The sequence below is a fragment of the Strix uralensis genome, chromosome 19 (assembly GCF_047716275.1).
Source record: "Strix uralensis isolate ZFMK-TIS-50842 chromosome 19, bStrUra1, whole genome shotgun sequence".
In the NCBI taxonomy this organism is placed as follows: Eukaryota; Metazoa; Chordata; class Aves; order Strigiformes; family Strigidae; genus Strix; species Strix uralensis.
The window spans coordinates 13,175,557-13,192,829 of record NC_133990.1 but is presented as its reverse complement, the minus strand read 5'-3'; the positions used below and the strand labels follow the sequence as shown (position 1 = coordinate 13,192,829).

The window sequence follows — 17,273 nt, the reverse complement described above, 5'->3', positions numbered from 1 at the left end:
GCCGAGCTGAAATCAGGCAGCCTTCTGCAGAACCGCTTCGAGCGTCCTCCTTACGCTCCCCAGCACTGTGGGAGAGCGCGTTACCGAGAGATTCACAGAGCACCCTTGGGTCTGGTGACCCTGTAGAGATGCTTTTGACACTGTGGTTCTCCAGTAGTTTTGTCTGGGCTTGTGGTGTCATGGAGCACCCCAGATAAAAAATGTGGAAATCCCTTGGTCTTTTCAAAGGATCTTATTATGAGTCTTTTGTCCCTTAGTGGTGCTCGCACAGGTGAATGCCATAGAGATGCTAATGTAAAGTATTTTATGAATGTGACATTCCACACTTTGAATTTCTTAACTTTGCTATTTCCTGAATATGCAGTCAGAAACACTACCCTTTATAGATTCTGGAGCCGTTCCCTCTTTCACTGCAAATTGTTTGAGAGTTAATAGCAGATTACTGGTTACAGTAACAGTAAATATAATGAGAATAAACATTATTGCCAGATTGGACTCTTCAGAAGCTTTCCTGAGGAAGTTGTCATGTGAACTGAGGGAATGAAGAAAGGGAGGGGAAGTGAGAAAGGAGTATTTGGGTACTAAACTGGATGCATATGACTGTCCTCAAGTGACTTGTTTATTCACACTCAGGTATTGGTGTTTAATAGTTTTCTGCAAAAAACAGGCTGATACTAATTTTTGTCATTTATCCAGATATTTTTAAATCAATATTTAAAATACTCTTACAGAGAGGAAGATTCAGAAAGTGAGAAGGATAAGAAAATCTGGTACTATAGCACAAAGATACAGCTGGCAGAGTTAATTGAATGCCTAGACAAAGATTACTGGGAAGCTGACCTATGCAAAACTCTGGAAGAAATGCGTGAAGAAATTCATCGGCACATGGATGTGACAGAAGACCTTACTAATAAAGCAAGGGGCAACAACAAGTCTTTCCTTTCTGCAGCAAACGGTACGAATATTTTGTTTAATGGGAATAGATGTTGCACTTTGACTCAAATACTATTAATATTTATCTTATCATACGAAGTTGATGGAGAAGCATCATGCAGGTGTACCAGCATGGCTCTTTAGTTCTGACTTCTTGTAGGACTATGTATCATGTATTCCAGGATGTCCTGAATGATTCGGATTCTTGATATGCTTAGGGTGTGCCAGATTGTGATCATTCCAGGTGTTGGGGTGGAGCTGTGTTAACTGTCAAATGTTTCTTGATGTACTGTCTTTTATATATAAAAATGTATATAATAAGCATTTAACAGTCTAATGGGAGTTGGAGTGGCAAAAATATTAGAGCTCCAATATTATGGACAGTGTGGAAGAATGCATATCTCCTCTGCAGTTCGCCACCACCTTAATTTATCTACCTTGGAGCAATAAATTGCAATATAAATCTGTGGAGGTTTGAACTTTGGTTCCAGGGAAGACATAAAGATTAGATATTCAGGTTTAAAAATGGATTTAAGTCATCGCTATATAAATGCATAACTCTGAGAAATCAATAAATAAATCTTTGGAAGTGTTGCTTCTAAGTGGGGAAAAGTGGTAAGAAGTTGGATGTTTTGTCTCACTGAAAAGAAGTAGTAAAGAAGTAGTATTTATGTTATTTCTGCTCAGTGGCTCTGTAGGTCATGGCTTGTTGTTTATTGATGACAACATAATTTCTGTCGTAGATGAAATCTTGGACATTATCAGAGCAAGAAAAGGAGAAATAGTGGAAGACAAAAACACAGCAGATGATGAAGCAGAAAAGGCCAAAAGTGACATTGATAATGACCAGACAGATGCTGAGAGAGGCAAGGAAGAATCTGGAGACCAAGATAAAACTGAGGAAACACCCACTGAGCAAGATGCGGAAAAAGTGAAAACAGAAGGTAAAGAAACTGACTGTGCTTTAACAACTTCATTTAAGTAAAGTGAATCTTTAGTTAAGATCCTCACATTTCTTTAAGTGTTAATGTGATTTTTTTTTTATGTATGATTCTGTAAGTTATTTTTTAGTAATAGGTGATACTTGTTAGTTCCTTTGTGGTTGTATATTATAATTGTTTTTCTTTTTAAGTAATTTCACTGGTTTTCCTACTTTTCAGGTTAAATACAGGTAGCTTGTAGATACCTTCGCTTGAGGTACACGTAACACTTACAGATTGTGAACAACACGTTTGTAGTAAGCAATATTACATCATTTTTAACATTGTTTTCCTCATCAGAATTAAATAGCCTGTTCTTTGATTCTGAGACAATGCTATCTCATAGAAAAAGGAAAAAAAAAAAAAGAGCTCAATGTTTTTCAGCATTATCAAACAAACAAAGCTGCTGAAGTTGCTTTCTATGGATGATGCCAAATGACATCCTAAGACATACTAAAGAATATCCCTAAAGTTTTGTTGTGCGTTTTACTATAGAGGCAACAGTCGTTGGGGATAAAAGTAACTCTGTGACATCAAGCACTGATGACAGCAACACAAATCCTTCTGCAGGAGAGACTAGTTGCTCTGAAGGCAAGAACGCAATGGGGTGTCAGTCAGAAACCCTTGATAGCAACAACGTGGCAGAGAAGAAGGTGGCATCAGAGCTCCCTCAGGAACTCTCAGGTACAGAAGGCACTGTTACCAATGCCTCTGTAATTTGGGGAATCTGTTAAGTTTTTCTATCCAGTTTGTCCACTAAAACCATTCACAGCGTATATCACTCATGCTGTTTGCTTGCAGTGCCATCCTTTACTGCTACGTTGTCATTAACATTTCAAAGTTAATTTTCTTGCAACTAGTGCTTGAAATTTGTGGCCCTCCGTGACATTAGCATTTGTTTCCATGCCTTCCAAAGATGACTATGGCTAAGCTTTTTGTGTTCTATTTTCTGTATATTTTATTTTTCCATAGTGGTCCATAACGATTGTTAGCATCCTATCAAAGTTTATTTCAAAATCTAATTTGCTGCTGGCTTGTTTATTATTTTAACCTCTTATTTACTGTATAAATTACTAACAAAGTATTTTCATTCACGTGAGTAAACCATTGCCCTGAAATGTCAAGATTAAAATTGTCATGCTAGGGATTTTAAAACACTTCAGAATTATAAGCACAGAGGCTCTTGTATTTTAACATGCTTTTTTCTGCCATATCGGTGATTCAAAAGTAGTAATACACACTATTTAATTAAAAAAATCAAACCAAAACAAACCCCCAAACTTAGATTTAGGAATAAATGGGACTTGATTAGGTGTAACATAAATTGTCAGTGTACTATTTAAAATAATATTCTATTACATTTAAAATTATATTCTATTACAAACTTTACTACATAACCAAATGTTATTTTAAACACCTGATTACTGTTAAAGTGATTAGAATTTTATTTTCAGTTCTTAAAAATTTGAAAATACTCTAATCTGCAATGTAGCCATAGTCAGTGTGTTATGTTTTTAAAAGCGGTAGTAAACATTTTCCCTCCTACAGAAATAGTTTCCCATTCAGATACAGATTGCAGTTCTTGAACTTGGAAATGTGAATGCATCCAAACCTTGTAATAAACTTTGTTAATAGAAGGAGGAAATGAAAGTTAAGATTAATCCGTAATCTCGAAGCCTCATAATACATTTTTTTAATACAGAAAGTGTCCTAGTGCATGGGACAAAAAGTGTATATTTTAGATATTTGACCAAATATTTTTGTCTGTTCTCATTTGTTGTTTCATTTTAAAGTTAAAATAACTGTATAGAGATATAATGGGAAAGATACATATCCTATAACTTTGTTCCAGACACATTTATAGTTTGTATTTTATTTTAAAGATTCACTTATATATTGATCATTATTTCTTTATTATACTTTCACAAGTACTTTTCTTCTTCCAAAGCTTCGATCTTATTTTTAAACTAGTGGGCATTTTTGTAGGAAGGTGTGCGTGTATGAAGAGGGTTCTTCCTCAAGTCTAATTTACTGTATTCATAGTGATACTTGTGTTCCTATTACGAAATTTCAGTTTGAGACACTCGGAGGGAGGGAGAGATACTGAACCATTATCAGTGAGGCAACTACCCCCAAAGAGGGGGAAAATAAGAGTAAAATGCAAAGCAAAATGAGAATGTGTCTGTCACCTTCCTTGTTAAATGCAATCTGGATAGGAGTCTTTTACTAAGAGTCTAGTTTGGATGCTTCTACTCTCCTCCAGGCAGCAGGCACCTTTTTTCTTAGTAAAAAGGGAAATGGATCATACAGTGGTGGTCACCCCGTTGGCAAAGCCAGAAACTATGGTGCATTCAGGTTAGGGATCTTGTAAGAAACACAGAATATTTACCTAATCGTCTTTCTGCTAGTAATGAATATTTCACAAAAGGAGGTTTTGTTCTGTCACCTTTCTTAATAATGACAGAATCCCTGATGTTTTAGAAGAATTCTAGAAACAGAATAATATCGTATTTTTTAAACAGCTAAACTGTGTCTCTTTCACACAGAATGAAGAAGACAGTGCTGTTTTGGGGGAAGAGTGGCTTGTTCTTACTGGGAAGCTGGAGTGATTTATTTCTAGGTAGCTAGACTGATGCTTCTGTCGAAAGGTCATACTTGGGCAGTACACCTTAGCAACAAGTGAGGTGGCAATAATGTCCACAGCTGTCAAGACAGACAGTAACAAGGACAACTGAGGACCAAGAACCCATTTGTCTTACTGAACTTGAAGCAACATCTAGACCCATCAGATTGTAAGGAAGAGGCTGATATTTTAAGTTTGCAGAGGAGGAGTTTAGATAGTGGTGCCAATTGATCTGAAATCTGTGGAATTCCTCAGAATTAACGTGCTGAAGAGGAGACAGTCAAAGACTTGGTGGAAAACTGGAGGGGAACTGAAAGGTGTATGCTTTGTGGAACAGCTAAAGCATAAGAAAATCAAAAGAGATAAAATCATAGAAGCTGCAGGAAGACCAAATTTCATGAAATCTGCATTCTAAAAGCAAAACAAAGTCTCAGGAGAGAGTTTTCTGTGTGTGCATCTACTGAAAAAAAATTGCCTTGTGTTTAAAATATATTCATATTTCATCCACATATGGATTTCAGTTCTTCAGAACTTTAAGAGTTGAAACTGCTTGAAACAGAACAAAAAATACTTACATAGATACAGTGCTCTGGAGGGAATTAATATTTTATGGGTATTTCTTTCCAGTCCAGCAAAACATGTTCATTCAACTTTTTTCTTTGATGAAAAATTTAAAAGTAGCAAAAATTGCATTGATCCAATTTAAAAGAAAAACTAAAAATGAAGTTGTTCTTTTGTAGAAGAAACTGGTCAGATGATCCCTAGCAACAGTAGCAGTGCATCTGCTGCACCTCTACAGTCAGATGTTGAAAACAGCAACAGTAGTGAGTTGGGCTCTGGGCAGAATGACTCCATTAAGACACCTGATGATGCTGAAAATGCAGAGAGGGGATCCCAGACTTCAGAGGACATAGGTAATAATAATAATGTCTCTAACTTTCATTTTATGCGTATTTTATTTTTACTTTATAACTCCCATACATCAATAGAAAACTTCCAATTTTTAAGTTTGTATTAAAAGCCTTTTTTTCCTGGGCAGGAGAGAAATCTAATGGCGAAAGAAGTGATTCTCCAGGCGCAGGAAAAGGCACGCCAGGTTCGACGCGAATGCTCACAAGATTACGAAATCCAGATAGCAAGTTGAGCCAGATGAAAAGCCAGCAGGTTGCTGCTGCAGCACATGAAGCAAATAAGTTATATAAAGAAGGCAGAGAGGTTTGTGCACATCTTGGAAAACTCAAAGAAGTACGAAAACTGTTCTAGAAAACTGATAATATTTTTTAAAATAAAGTTATTTTGGCAGACTGTGGAGGTACTTAAAAGTAGAGATAATAAATCAGCAAATGGTGAAATTGTAGTATCACAGGAAGCTTTTTTTCCTCCTTCTCCTTTGCTGTTGCTAACTACAGAGTGGTATGACAGTGACCCAGTGTACCTCCTTTCCTTTAACATGCTGGTCATAAACAGTTAGACAATTGTTTACTGTAGAGCCAGGAATAAGTTATATGTACTTTCTCCCACTTTTGTCTTCAGATCTCTCAGAACTGGTGTGCCAAAACTGCAACTTCACAGCGGTTTGTGTTTGATCATTGTTTGAATAACTCGGTAATAGCCACATTTCTAGTTCATAACAAACCTGTACTGGCAGAGTATGGCCATTTAAAGACAATCATTGCAAAATTGTAGCACAGCGTGATGTAGACAAAAGTGAAATCTCTCTCAAATGGCTGCCAGTTGGTATAAATTTTTTGTGTGGCTGTAAGTTGTTTGGTAGGTTTTTTTGTGGTGTGTTTTTGTTTTTTTTTTTTAAGTAGCCCAGTTTCTCCAGGAAAGAAATCTTTGAATGGTAAGAGTTTGTTGCAGTTAGTTGTCTGCATATTGTTCTATTAATTTGTGTATTAATTTTATTTTTGTTGACTGGTTTTCCTTGTAAGTTCTCATTTAGCATATTTAGTCACAAACCTCTCAAATTTGGAACTCAGTTATGAGTAATTAGACCAGTGATGTTATCCGTGCCATATTTTCAAAGTTAAAGATATTTGTTTGCTTAGCTACATGTATGAATTCTGCAATTTACCAAGGAGGGGTTTCACAGAAAGCTTACTTAAGTTTAGTGAAGCTGTTTTCCCAAAGCTCTCTCCCTCAATAGCCATAATTCAGAGCAGCAAAACGCGTTCCTGTTTGACTTCCTGAGGAGCCTGGATGGTGGTTTTTTTAATGTTAAAGTTGATCTTTGGGAGTATCCTAACTCTATATACAATCAGTGATGAAGTACATATGTTTTGTATATCAGATAAACATTTATTTGCTTCTACAAACTAATGCAAGGTATTTTTCGAATTTTATATATAGACAGTTGAAGCCTAAATCATAAATAAGTAAATAGAAATATTAGAAACTTAAGTGATTCTTTAAAATCATTCTTTTTTTCACAAGGTCCTGGTGGTCAACTCTCAAGGTGAAGTTTCCCGAATGAACACAAAGAAGGAAGTTGTGATGAAAGGAAATATCAACAATTATTTCAAATTAGGGCAAGAGGGGAAGTATCGTGTTTATCATAATCAGTATGCCACGAATTCATTCGCACTGAACAAGCACCAGCACAGGGAGGACCATGACAAGAGACGACATCTCTCACATAAATTCTGTCTGACTCCTGCTGGAGAGTTCAAATGGAATGGGTCTGTACATGGGTCCAAAGTTCTTACCATATCCACTTTGAGGCTAACTATTATTCAGCTAGAAAACAATATCCCAGCGTCGTTCCTTCACCCTAACTGGGCTTCCCACAGGTAAATTAATAAACTAAAATATATATTCTCTTGTTTTACTTGGGTTTTTACTAACAGCATTAATAAGCAATGGTCTTTATTTTTTCAAATCAGTGATGTCCAAGCACTGTGCTTTAGTATATTAAAATATAACACATGTGTGTTTTGTGATGGATGGCTAAAAGGATTGCACATTTGAGTGAAGTGTTAAAATACAGGAGGTTTTATCCTACCATTAAATCTTATTAACATAGCATGCTGTATTAGTGCATGTATATGTTTCAGGGTTTTATCTTTTTTTCCAATTTAGGTCTAACTGGATTAAGGCTGTTCAGATGTGCAGCAAACCTAGAGAATTTGCACTAGCGCTGGCTATATTGGAATGTGCAATTAAACCAGTTGTCATGCTGCCAATCTGGCGGGAATCGTTGGGGCACACTAGGTAAAAAAAATAAACATAAAAATTTTTCTGAATATGAGAACTTTACTTTGTTTTGCAATTACTAGTTCCTCAAAGCCTGTAAGAATTATGTTTCAATTTAATCAGTCATTCAGCACTTGAAGTGTTTTTTTTCTCAACCAGAAACACTGAAAATACATGACAAGATTTTTATAGTGTCATTGCTCCTGCAAAGCAAGTTTGTTTTCTTTATCTGGGAAGCAGTCTCAAAGTGATAAAACTTTGGGAGACTAGAAGAGCAAATTTCAACACACTTAGTTCAGTGGAGTCTGCCCTTTGTGTCTCATTATGTCATAGGAGAAATGAGATGTGTCTGATGTTAGACACAGTTGCAGACAGTTGTGTTTGCCTTGCTTGAATAGCCAAAAAGAAAGTAGGGTTCCTGTTGCAAGTAATACATATAACGTTATACTGGGCATTCCTCTTTCAGATATTTAAAATTCCTCAAAGGGATAGTATATGCTGTTGTTTGACTTGTATTTGCTTACAAGATCCTGTATTTAAATGCACTTAAATCTATATGTATTAGATTACGCAGAATGACAGCAATAGAAAGAGAAGAAAAGGAGAAAGTGAAAAAAAAAGAGAGAAAACAAGAAGAAGAAGAAACAATGCAGCAAGCAACGTGGGTGAAATATACATTTCCTGTCAAGCATCAGGTAAGGTTTTCTTTTGTGGGAAGAACAAACAAAATATGGAAGTTGTTGATTTCTTACTCCTTTTCTGTTTTCATTTTAAACTTAAAATTTTAATGTCATTGCGTTACTTCCTGCCGTTGGAGTAGGAACCGTGCCCACATATGCAAGCACATAACCTTGGTCTGAACTAAATTTGACATATATTATGCTCTTAGTGACACTGCCTGAGCTGACAGATGTTTGTCTTCAAAATGCAGCCTTTCCTAGTGGAATCTTGTCAGTATGTCTGTGCTTGTCCAGTGCTCCCCTCCCATCCTCACTCCCCACCGCCCAGAAAATCTAGCCTAGCTACCTTTACTTTGGAAGGTTATATAATACAATGGGAACTACTGTAGAAACCTCTTCATATTCCCTACAGTAGACATTAAATACTTCTGTTGGAGTGGTTCTTTGCTCTAAATTGATTTGTTGTAAAAAACATACAGGTTGATTCAAAAACTTGTATAATCTTTCAGCTTTTAAGTAAATAGATTCTCACTGTTATATGAAATAAATACGGTTTTCAGATGTTGCTATGATAGAATCAATTTAATTATCAGCAATATATCTTTAATTTTAGATAATACATTATATCACAAATACACTTCAACTTGCTTGAAAAAGTCTGTAAATTGAAGTTTTTGTTTTTCTAAAATAGTCTTAGGTTTTTAAATGAATGTATACATTAATAATGCAGCAAATAGCACCATTAAAACTACTATTTTAAAAATATTTAACAGGTTTGGAAGCAAAAAGGAGAGGAATATAGAGTAACAGGATATGGTGGCTGGAGCTGGATTAGTAAAACACATGTCCACAGGTTTATGCCCAAACTGCCTGGAAATACTAACGCAAATTACAGAAAGTTGCTACCAAGTAAGTGTCTGCCTTGCTTACATTTTTAAAAATTATTCACATACTGCTTTTTATGGCTTATTCAGTTAATTATTTGTATATGATATTTCTTCTGTAGACTTTGTCACAAATAGTGTTTCAAAGAAGCTTTTGTGGATATCTGCTAATCTTTGTCAATATAACCAGTTCAGTTGTCATAGACATTTTTAGCTACATTAAATTGTTTTGGTTATGAAACTGTGTGTAATATTTGTACAGCTTTGTGTAGCCTTAAGCAAAAAGTAACATCTAAAATATTTGGTGTATATGTATGCATGCCCCCCGATCACAGAATACCATTAACCAATTTTATCTGGGAACAAATGTTTTATAAGGGGAAAGAAATTTATTTCTCTAGGAAGTTCAGAACATACCTTCTCACTTATTTGTTCTAAGGATTTATATTAAAAAAGAAAAATATGCACCGTTGACTTTTAGAATGCATCCTGAACTGTATGTGTCATATTTATAATAAATTTAATCTTGCGTTTCCTTTTAAAATTTAGAAAATGGCAGCCCACCCTATATTACATATCAAAATTATCTCTTTCCTCACATATTGATGTACTACTTTCCCTGTTGCTTCTAACTGGATCAAACACAAAATGGGTGCTGCTGCCTTTAGTGTTGTCTATAGGATTGTTAAATTAGATTTATTTTGCTTTCTGTATTGCAATTAATAGCCACTACAGTGTTAAGCACAAAGTCATTTGAATACTAATGTCCGTTCTGGCTTAACTGTAGAAATCAAAATTATTAAAAACTATTTTTGAATTTTCAGGGTCTGAATTAATATGCTCTTAATAGGCTGGGTTTTCAGAAAGTGGTATTTAGTTTCCTGAAAAATGTGTTGGTTTGGGGTGTTTTTTTTAAGAACAGCTGAACATGTGTAAAAAAAAAAAAAAAAATGCAAATGAAACATTTTCTCTCTGGTGGGGTTTTAGATTATTTATTTTTACTTATTTTTTTAATTCAGTATTGCACTAAGCTTAATCTATGACATTACCATAGTATGGTTAGTTCTACTTCTGAATTTCAGTAATGATGTGTGAATGATTTGAGAGGTAAACTAACATACATTAAAATATAGCAGAGTACAAAAAATATTCTGAATAATTGAAACCATTTAATTAATTTGTTAATAGCTAAGAGCGAAGATGAAAAATGCAACTTGGATAAACGAAAAGGTCCAATTAAGGTAAAAATAGAGAAAGACAGAACAAAGGATTCTCATGATCTGCAAGCAAAAGACAAAGCAGATGTTTCAGAAACCTTGGAGAAAGTACAAGTGAAAGAAGAAAAGTCACGTGAAGAAAAAGTAGAAGTTGATACAATTTCTGAAAGCTTAGATCATGCAAAAGACAAAGGTGATACACTTAAGTTATTGTAAAACTAGCTGTTCATTACAACATTGCATATGTAAATTTTAGGACCTCAGAAATAGCTTGAAAAACTCTGTAACAGGTTTCGTCAAGACATTTAAAATGCCTCCGTTAAATGATGACTTACTATTCCTGGTAGTAGTGTCTGAAGTTTTTGTTCCCTTTTCCTTGAAATCTGTTAATATGCTAAAAGGTCCATTTATTTCTTAGTACTTAATGTAAAAATATAGTTTGGCATTCATTGTTAGGGGAGCTTTTACTGATTCAGTTATTTCTTCTTCACAGTGGAAAAGGAAATTGATGGTGAAAATGATAAAATCATCAAGGAAGAACCTATGGATGTAGATGATGTGAAAATTGAGTCCCCCATAAAAGATGAGGATAGTCATTGTAAGCTGGATATAATCAATGTTAGTGAGGGATTTCATTTAAGGACTTGCTACAAAAGGAAAGTAAAATCATCAAAATTAGATGGACTACTTGAGAGGCGAATAAAACAATTTACACTGGAAGAAAAACAACGTCTAGAAAGGATGAAACTGGAGGCTAGTGCTAAAACTGTAGGCATTCGATCGGTGAGCCCCCAGAAAAACATAGATGAGCTACAAATGAGAAAAGTAAAAGAAGGAAGCCAGTTTGACATGTCTTCCCAAGATCAAACCTATATTTCAGATAAGACCCAAACGGAAGATGCAGAACAAGACTGCTTGCCGATCCCCAAAACTGGTGAGCTAGATGAATCCTCTTTGCCTTTGACAAGCAGGCTATCAAAAAGAGAAAGCCAGCTACTGGATGAAGGCTCATCTCAATCCTCTGAAGGTGAAAGCTCCATTCAGAATGATAGTAAAGAAAACAACCCTGAACCTATGACTGCTGATAAGTGTCAAGGACAAGAGGCTCTTGGAGAGTCTGAGAATTCCTCTGTGGATGGCTTGAAACAAACAAACGCAGAAGGTAGAATCAAATGGGATGTTACGGAAAGAAGCGAAAAACCTTCGAAACAAAAACTACCTATTACCAGAGTATCTCAGCGTGAACGTGAAAACTTAGAGCCAGTGATAGCTGAAAGAAGCTGTAGAAAAGATGGTCTGGCTGTTCTTGAAAAAACAGATTCAGAAGGGAATTCTGAACAGCAGAGCAAAGACCCAGAAAACAATTGTATGATAAAAAGCCATATTGAACCAACATCCTCTCAAGAAAGTGAAATGGAGGAAGAAACTGCTCCAGGAAAGACTGAAAGTAAATCTGAAAACAAGGTTATATTTCACCAAAAATCAGTTAGTAAAGATCTAGAACCGTTTAAAACAGAGCTAATTTCTGAAAAAAATCTTGAAAGTCAAACTCTGGAACACATGGATGGGGCAGAAGTTGATGAGGATTTACTGAGCTCTAAAGTAACTGAGGCTAACGGTCAAAAGAAAGGTCAGGAACTGAAAGTGGAGACAGGTACCATAAACAAGTATCTTGATCAGACAAATCGAAATAGTGTTACTGACAAAAAGAATAATAAAGATGAAGAAACTGAGACAGACTTAGGAAAAGAAAAATCAGCATTTCAAATGAATGGAAAAGACAGTGATGTTAAAGTATTATCAAATGATGATTGCTTAGTTAAAGATACCTGTGAAACTAAGGCAGGGGGTGATATTGAACCAAAAGTTAATAATATTAATAAATCCATTCCGGAACATGAAATAAAACCATTGAGTTTTAAGGAATCTCCAGTAAAACCATTCATGAATGGTGACATCATGACAGAGGACACAAAGGACAAAAATAATTTGGATCCTAAGTCACGTCTGCAGAGTTCACCTGAGTTTGAGTCTGGAGAGGGTCTTCAGCCCCCAGGTGAAGTTCCCAACTATGTACAGAAAACTGAAGAAAAACAGCTTTATCCTGAGAGATCGGCCTTTGTTGGCACTGCCTCCACGCCAGCGCATACGGTCTGTAAAGAAAATAACCTGAATAATGAAACAGAATCTATGGAAACTGAAGCAATTGAGGATAAGAAAAGTGCACCATCACCTGTAACCTCATGTGAGGAATCTAGCTTGAGTAGTGACTTTGCTGATCAGAACGGTGTACAGACATATAAAATGGAAAATATTAATGGAGAAAGTAAAACAAAGACTGTTATTACAGAAGTGACTACCACAACATCAACAGTGTCTACAGAATCCAAAACTGTGTTTAAAGTTGCAGAGACTGTAGCTTCTAATGATGAGAAAACAACAGTAGTGTCATCTACAGAAAATTGTGCCATATCCACTGTAACTACCACCACTACTGTAACAAAGCTTAGCACTCCAGCTACAGACAGTAACGTTGATGTCATTTCTGTACAAGAGCACAGTAAAACAGTGGTTACGACAACAGTAACAGATTCACTGACCACCCCAGAAGGCACATTGGTGACTTCCATGACTGTCAGCAAAGAGTATTCTACAAAAGACAAAGTGAAGTTAATGAAATTTGCAAGACCCAAAAAAACTCGTTCTGGAACTGCCTTACCATCTTACAGAAAATTTGTTACCAAAAGCAGTAAAAAAAGCATATTTGTTTTACCCAATGATGACTTAAAAAAGCTGGCCAGAAAAGGAGGGATCAGAGAAGTTCCCTATTTCAATTACAATGCAAAGCCTGCCTTGGATATCTGGCCATATCCATCCCCAAGGCCAACTTTTGGGATCACTTGGAGGTACATACTTTACATTTTTGAGGAAAAGTTAAGGGTGTGATGAAATTAATTGAATTTTAAAATACAAGTGATATACATGTTTGTGCCCAAACATCCAAATTTTGCTATTTATTAGTCAGTAATTTTCTATATTGCTCAGTAAAGGTAGAATGGAAAACCTTTGTCCCGTTAGTTTGGTTAGGTATTTTAAATACATTTTTACTTTAAAACATAATTAATACTCTATTGTTAGGTACCGACTTCAAACAGTAAAATCATTGGCTGGAGTGAGCCTTATGCTGCGATTATTGTGGGCATGTCTCAAATGGGATGATATGGCAGCAAAAGCTCCACCTGGGGGAGGAACTACACGTACAGGTATTATTACTTTAAATTTCTGGGTTTCTTAATGCAAAAGTTCTTGCTGTTAATTTTGAATATTACGCTCGTTCCAAGCATTTCTGTAAAGGCTTGGTGTTAGCTATGGCATTTTGGATTTTTTTTTAGTCAAGAGTTTGTACTAGTTGCTGTTTCCTTACCTTGAGTATATTGGGTTGACTGGAGATTTAGCTTTTGTTTGTTTTCTGTTATTAACGTATTTGGACTAATTTGTTGTAGAAACATCTGAAACTGAAATTACAACAACAGAAATAATCAAGCGAAGAGATGTTGGTCCATATGGAATCCGGTCAGAGTACTGTATAAGAAAAATTATTTGTCCCATTGGTGTACCAGAGGCTCCGAAAGGTATGTTTGTTTATACATTTTTTTCCTCCTTCCCATAAGCTCCTACAGAAACTAAGGTAACAGGATCTTTGTTAATTCAGACCATCAAGGGAGTAAATATAGCTTGACACGAACTATTCATTTGCCTATTGGAAACAAATGACACATTTAACAAACTGATGTGATTTATCTGAAGCTGAAAGGCCTTTCTGTTTATAAAATGAGACTGAAAGAGACACTAAATCTTGGCTTACACTTGAATTTTGTTTTATGATTGAGCTTAACGTGTGTGTTTTGACTGTTCTCTAAAGAAACTCCAACACCCCAGAGGAAGGGACTGCGATCAAGTGCACTAAGGCCAAAAAGGCCAGAAACACCCAAGCAAACGGGCCCTGTTATAATTGAAAGTTGGGTAGCAGAGGAGGAATTGGAACTATGGGAGATCAGGGCATTTGCTGAAAGGTAAATGAACTCAAATGAGCTTTTAAAGAAAAACATTTTCATTTGTGTGTGTGTGTGAAATAAAAATTCCCACTAGAGAACACAAGCTTGGTAAAAGTGGATCTGTGTTGCATTGTTACTGTGCCTTTTGATAATGATAGTCAAGCTTAAAGTTGTAAAGCTAAACTATTTGCTGGTACCAAAACTAATTTACACAGACCTTACAGATCTGTTAGAACTAATATTAGATTAATTTTTCCATGCTTATGAACTAATCACTGTTGTATGCTAAAAGGCTCTTGCTGTAATTCATGGAAAGGCTTTAGACTGCTTTTGGCATGACTTTAAACAGTATGTGTTTAAATACTTCTATAATACAAAGAAAACAAATGTGTACAAGTAAAGTAAAGGTAAATTCAGCCTGGGAGTATTCAAGTCATAAAATAAATTTTTCCAGTATTGCATGCTTAGAGTTGCAACAACATTTTTGAGTCTCTTGGAAAGAATTGTTTTAAGTTATTGGCGTTACATAGCTTTGCAGTCTTAGGTGTAATTATACATTCCAGTTTTGATTAATAGTTTCCTGTAAGGTGTTGCAGTAGTTTAGCATCAGAATATTTCAGGGATGTTGCATGCAAATTCAATAGTTAATTTCAAAATACTTTTAAAGCCATGACCAGTTTTTCAGTGATCTTCAGTCTTGACATTTGTTCTTATAAGAGCAGTTAAACTGGATAAAATGAAATCCAGTTTGATGGTTGGATTTTATGTGATGGTATAACTTACTTTCGGTTGTGTCTTTGGCAGGGTGGAGAAGGAAAAGGCACAGGCAGTTGAACAACAGGCTAAGGTTAGTGAACAGAAGAAGGCAGAGGAATTCAAGGCCCAATTGGAGGCTCAACTAAAACACCAACGATTGGCTGCCCAGCAGGTGGGGGAGCTATTAGTAGTCCCACCTGTCAGCAACCATGCACTGATAGTCCACATGCATTAGAATATGGGAAACAAAGTTTATCCCTATCTTACACCATTTTTTAAATAGTTTCCACTTCCTGTGCGAAGTAAGCCATCAAACAATGCTGCTCCCACTGTGTACATTTGTTATTTTGAAATGAGGTTAAGGCAAAGATTTGTTTTGGATTGCCTTTTTTTTTTTTCCCCCACCTAATTTATAACACTTTAAAAAGGTTTAGTTTGTTTCCATTTTAAAAGAAGGTTGAGGAGCACCAATCTTCAGGTAAGGTCAACAGTGTTCTAGAATGGTATAATGGAAAGCTGCCTTGGTGTATAGCTGACTTGAGAATACAACTGCATTTGTTCTTCATGCTTCAATCAAATCAGATCTTTTGATTTTTTTCTATCTTAAATTGTCTGAATTAAGCCCGTTGATAATTTTATATAAATATATATAGATATGTATGTATAGGTGTAAGTGTATATGTATGTATAGCGTATGCAATTAAAATTAGGAAACCCAATGCCATGTTGTATTTCACATACATTATTTAGGACTGTGCTTTTTTCCAACTTACTCCTTTTTCATTTCATCTTCCCTGAAGGAAATACATTATTAGTGAATAAGTATTTCTGATTCGTGGGCATTACCGCAATATAATGCTAACCAAACACTGAAATTTAAATTAATAAATACAGAGATAATTCCAGTAACATAGAGAAGAATGTTAGATTGGTTGGAATTTTAAAAGAGCTTACTGATACTATCCCTTCATGAAGTGGGTCCCTAAATTTAATGTACCTTCTTGACAGTTACAGCACAGAAGGTTGCTGGGTAAGGTAAGGGATTTTGAACCTAATTTTTATAAGGAGGCTGCAAACAGGATTTACTGTTAAAAGAATAATTTTTAAAATTGTGTTCTTAATGGTGAAGTAGAATGATACAGCCTCCTTTAATTTTTCTGTAACTGACAGGATCTCAGTGCAAGCAGCTCTAAATGTAGGAATGCTAGTAATAAATTCTGTGTTAATGACAATGTGTGGCTTATTGACATAGATGCAAGCTGTATGCATACGGTCAGAGCCAAATATAGATGGGTGTTTGTCAAAGTTCTTAACCTTTTGGATTAATCTGAGTCTAATTGATAAGTTTTCTTTAAATTAAAATGTGCAGTGAAATTAAGATAAGCTGAGGATTTGAAAGATGCTATAAAGGAAAATTTCTGGCTGTGTACTATAAGCAGAGTTGTAGTTCTGCAGGTCGAGTCTCGTGCTATAGTGTGTGCAAGCAGCTTATTCTTCAGTCCTTTACAACTTGAACTGAAGTCCTACCTATTTTTCTGTACTGGGAAGAGACAGCATTTGTTTTACAAAAACTGAGAATGCTAATTATCCCTTCATTCCATTTTTTTCTAAATTCTGTAGAAACGGCTGGAGCAGCAGAAGCAGATCCCTGCAGCAGGCGTGGCCCCTGCAGTCACAACAGCCAGCAGCACTGCAACTACTGTCTCAACACCACAGAAAGTTGTGGTAGGCCCTTTAGCAGGCCCAGTGCCCACTGGAACTAAAGTAGTGCTTACTACAAAAGTGGGTTCCCCAGCTACAGTAACATTCCAACAGAACAAGAATTTTCATCAGACTTTTGCTACTTGGGTTAAACAAGGCCAGTCTTCATCAGGTAAGTAGCCATTTATCATGGTAAGAACATGTGCTGGAGTTCATGCTATATATGGCACCTACATCTTTTCCAGAACA

General features: G+C 35.7%; 1 protein-coding gene across 24 annotated transcripts in view; it reads left to right on the top strand.

Moving 5' to 3' along the window:
• Nucleotides 1–17,273, top strand: part of BPTF (bromodomain PHD finger transcription factor) — a 56,572-nt gene that overhangs the window by 19,534 nt on the left and 19,765 nt on the right. For 9 of the 24 annotated variants that reach the window (XM_074889321.1, XM_074889315.1, XM_074889328.1 and 6 more), the window contains exons 3-18: nt 732–955; nt 1,677–1,877; nt 2,409–2,597; nt 5,277–5,450; nt 5,576–5,781; nt 6,973–7,328; nt 7,618–7,749; nt 8,297–8,426; nt 9,185–9,320; nt 10,484–10,705; nt 11,006–13,418; nt 13,651–13,775; nt 14,016–14,144; nt 14,435–14,585; nt 15,372–15,495; nt 16,944–17,196. In XM_074889321.1, coding sequence (XP_074745422.1) covers nt 732–955; nt 1,677–1,877; nt 2,409–2,597; nt 5,277–5,450; nt 5,576–5,781; nt 6,973–7,328; nt 7,618–7,749; nt 8,297–8,426; nt 9,185–9,320; nt 10,484–10,705; nt 11,006–13,418; nt 13,651–13,775; nt 14,016–14,144; nt 14,435–14,585; nt 15,372–15,495; nt 16,944–17,196 — 5,165 coding nt within the window. The remainder of the gene's footprint in view (nt 1–731; nt 956–1,676; nt 1,878–2,408; nt 2,598–5,276; nt 5,451–5,575; nt 5,782–6,972; nt 7,329–7,617; nt 7,750–8,296; nt 8,427–9,184; nt 9,321–10,483; nt 10,706–11,005; nt 13,419–13,650; nt 13,776–14,015; nt 14,145–14,434; nt 14,586–15,371; nt 15,496–16,943; nt 17,197–17,273) is intronic. The other 15 variants (XM_074889331.1, XM_074889327.1, XM_074889325.1 and 12 more) reach the window with 6 other exon arrangements.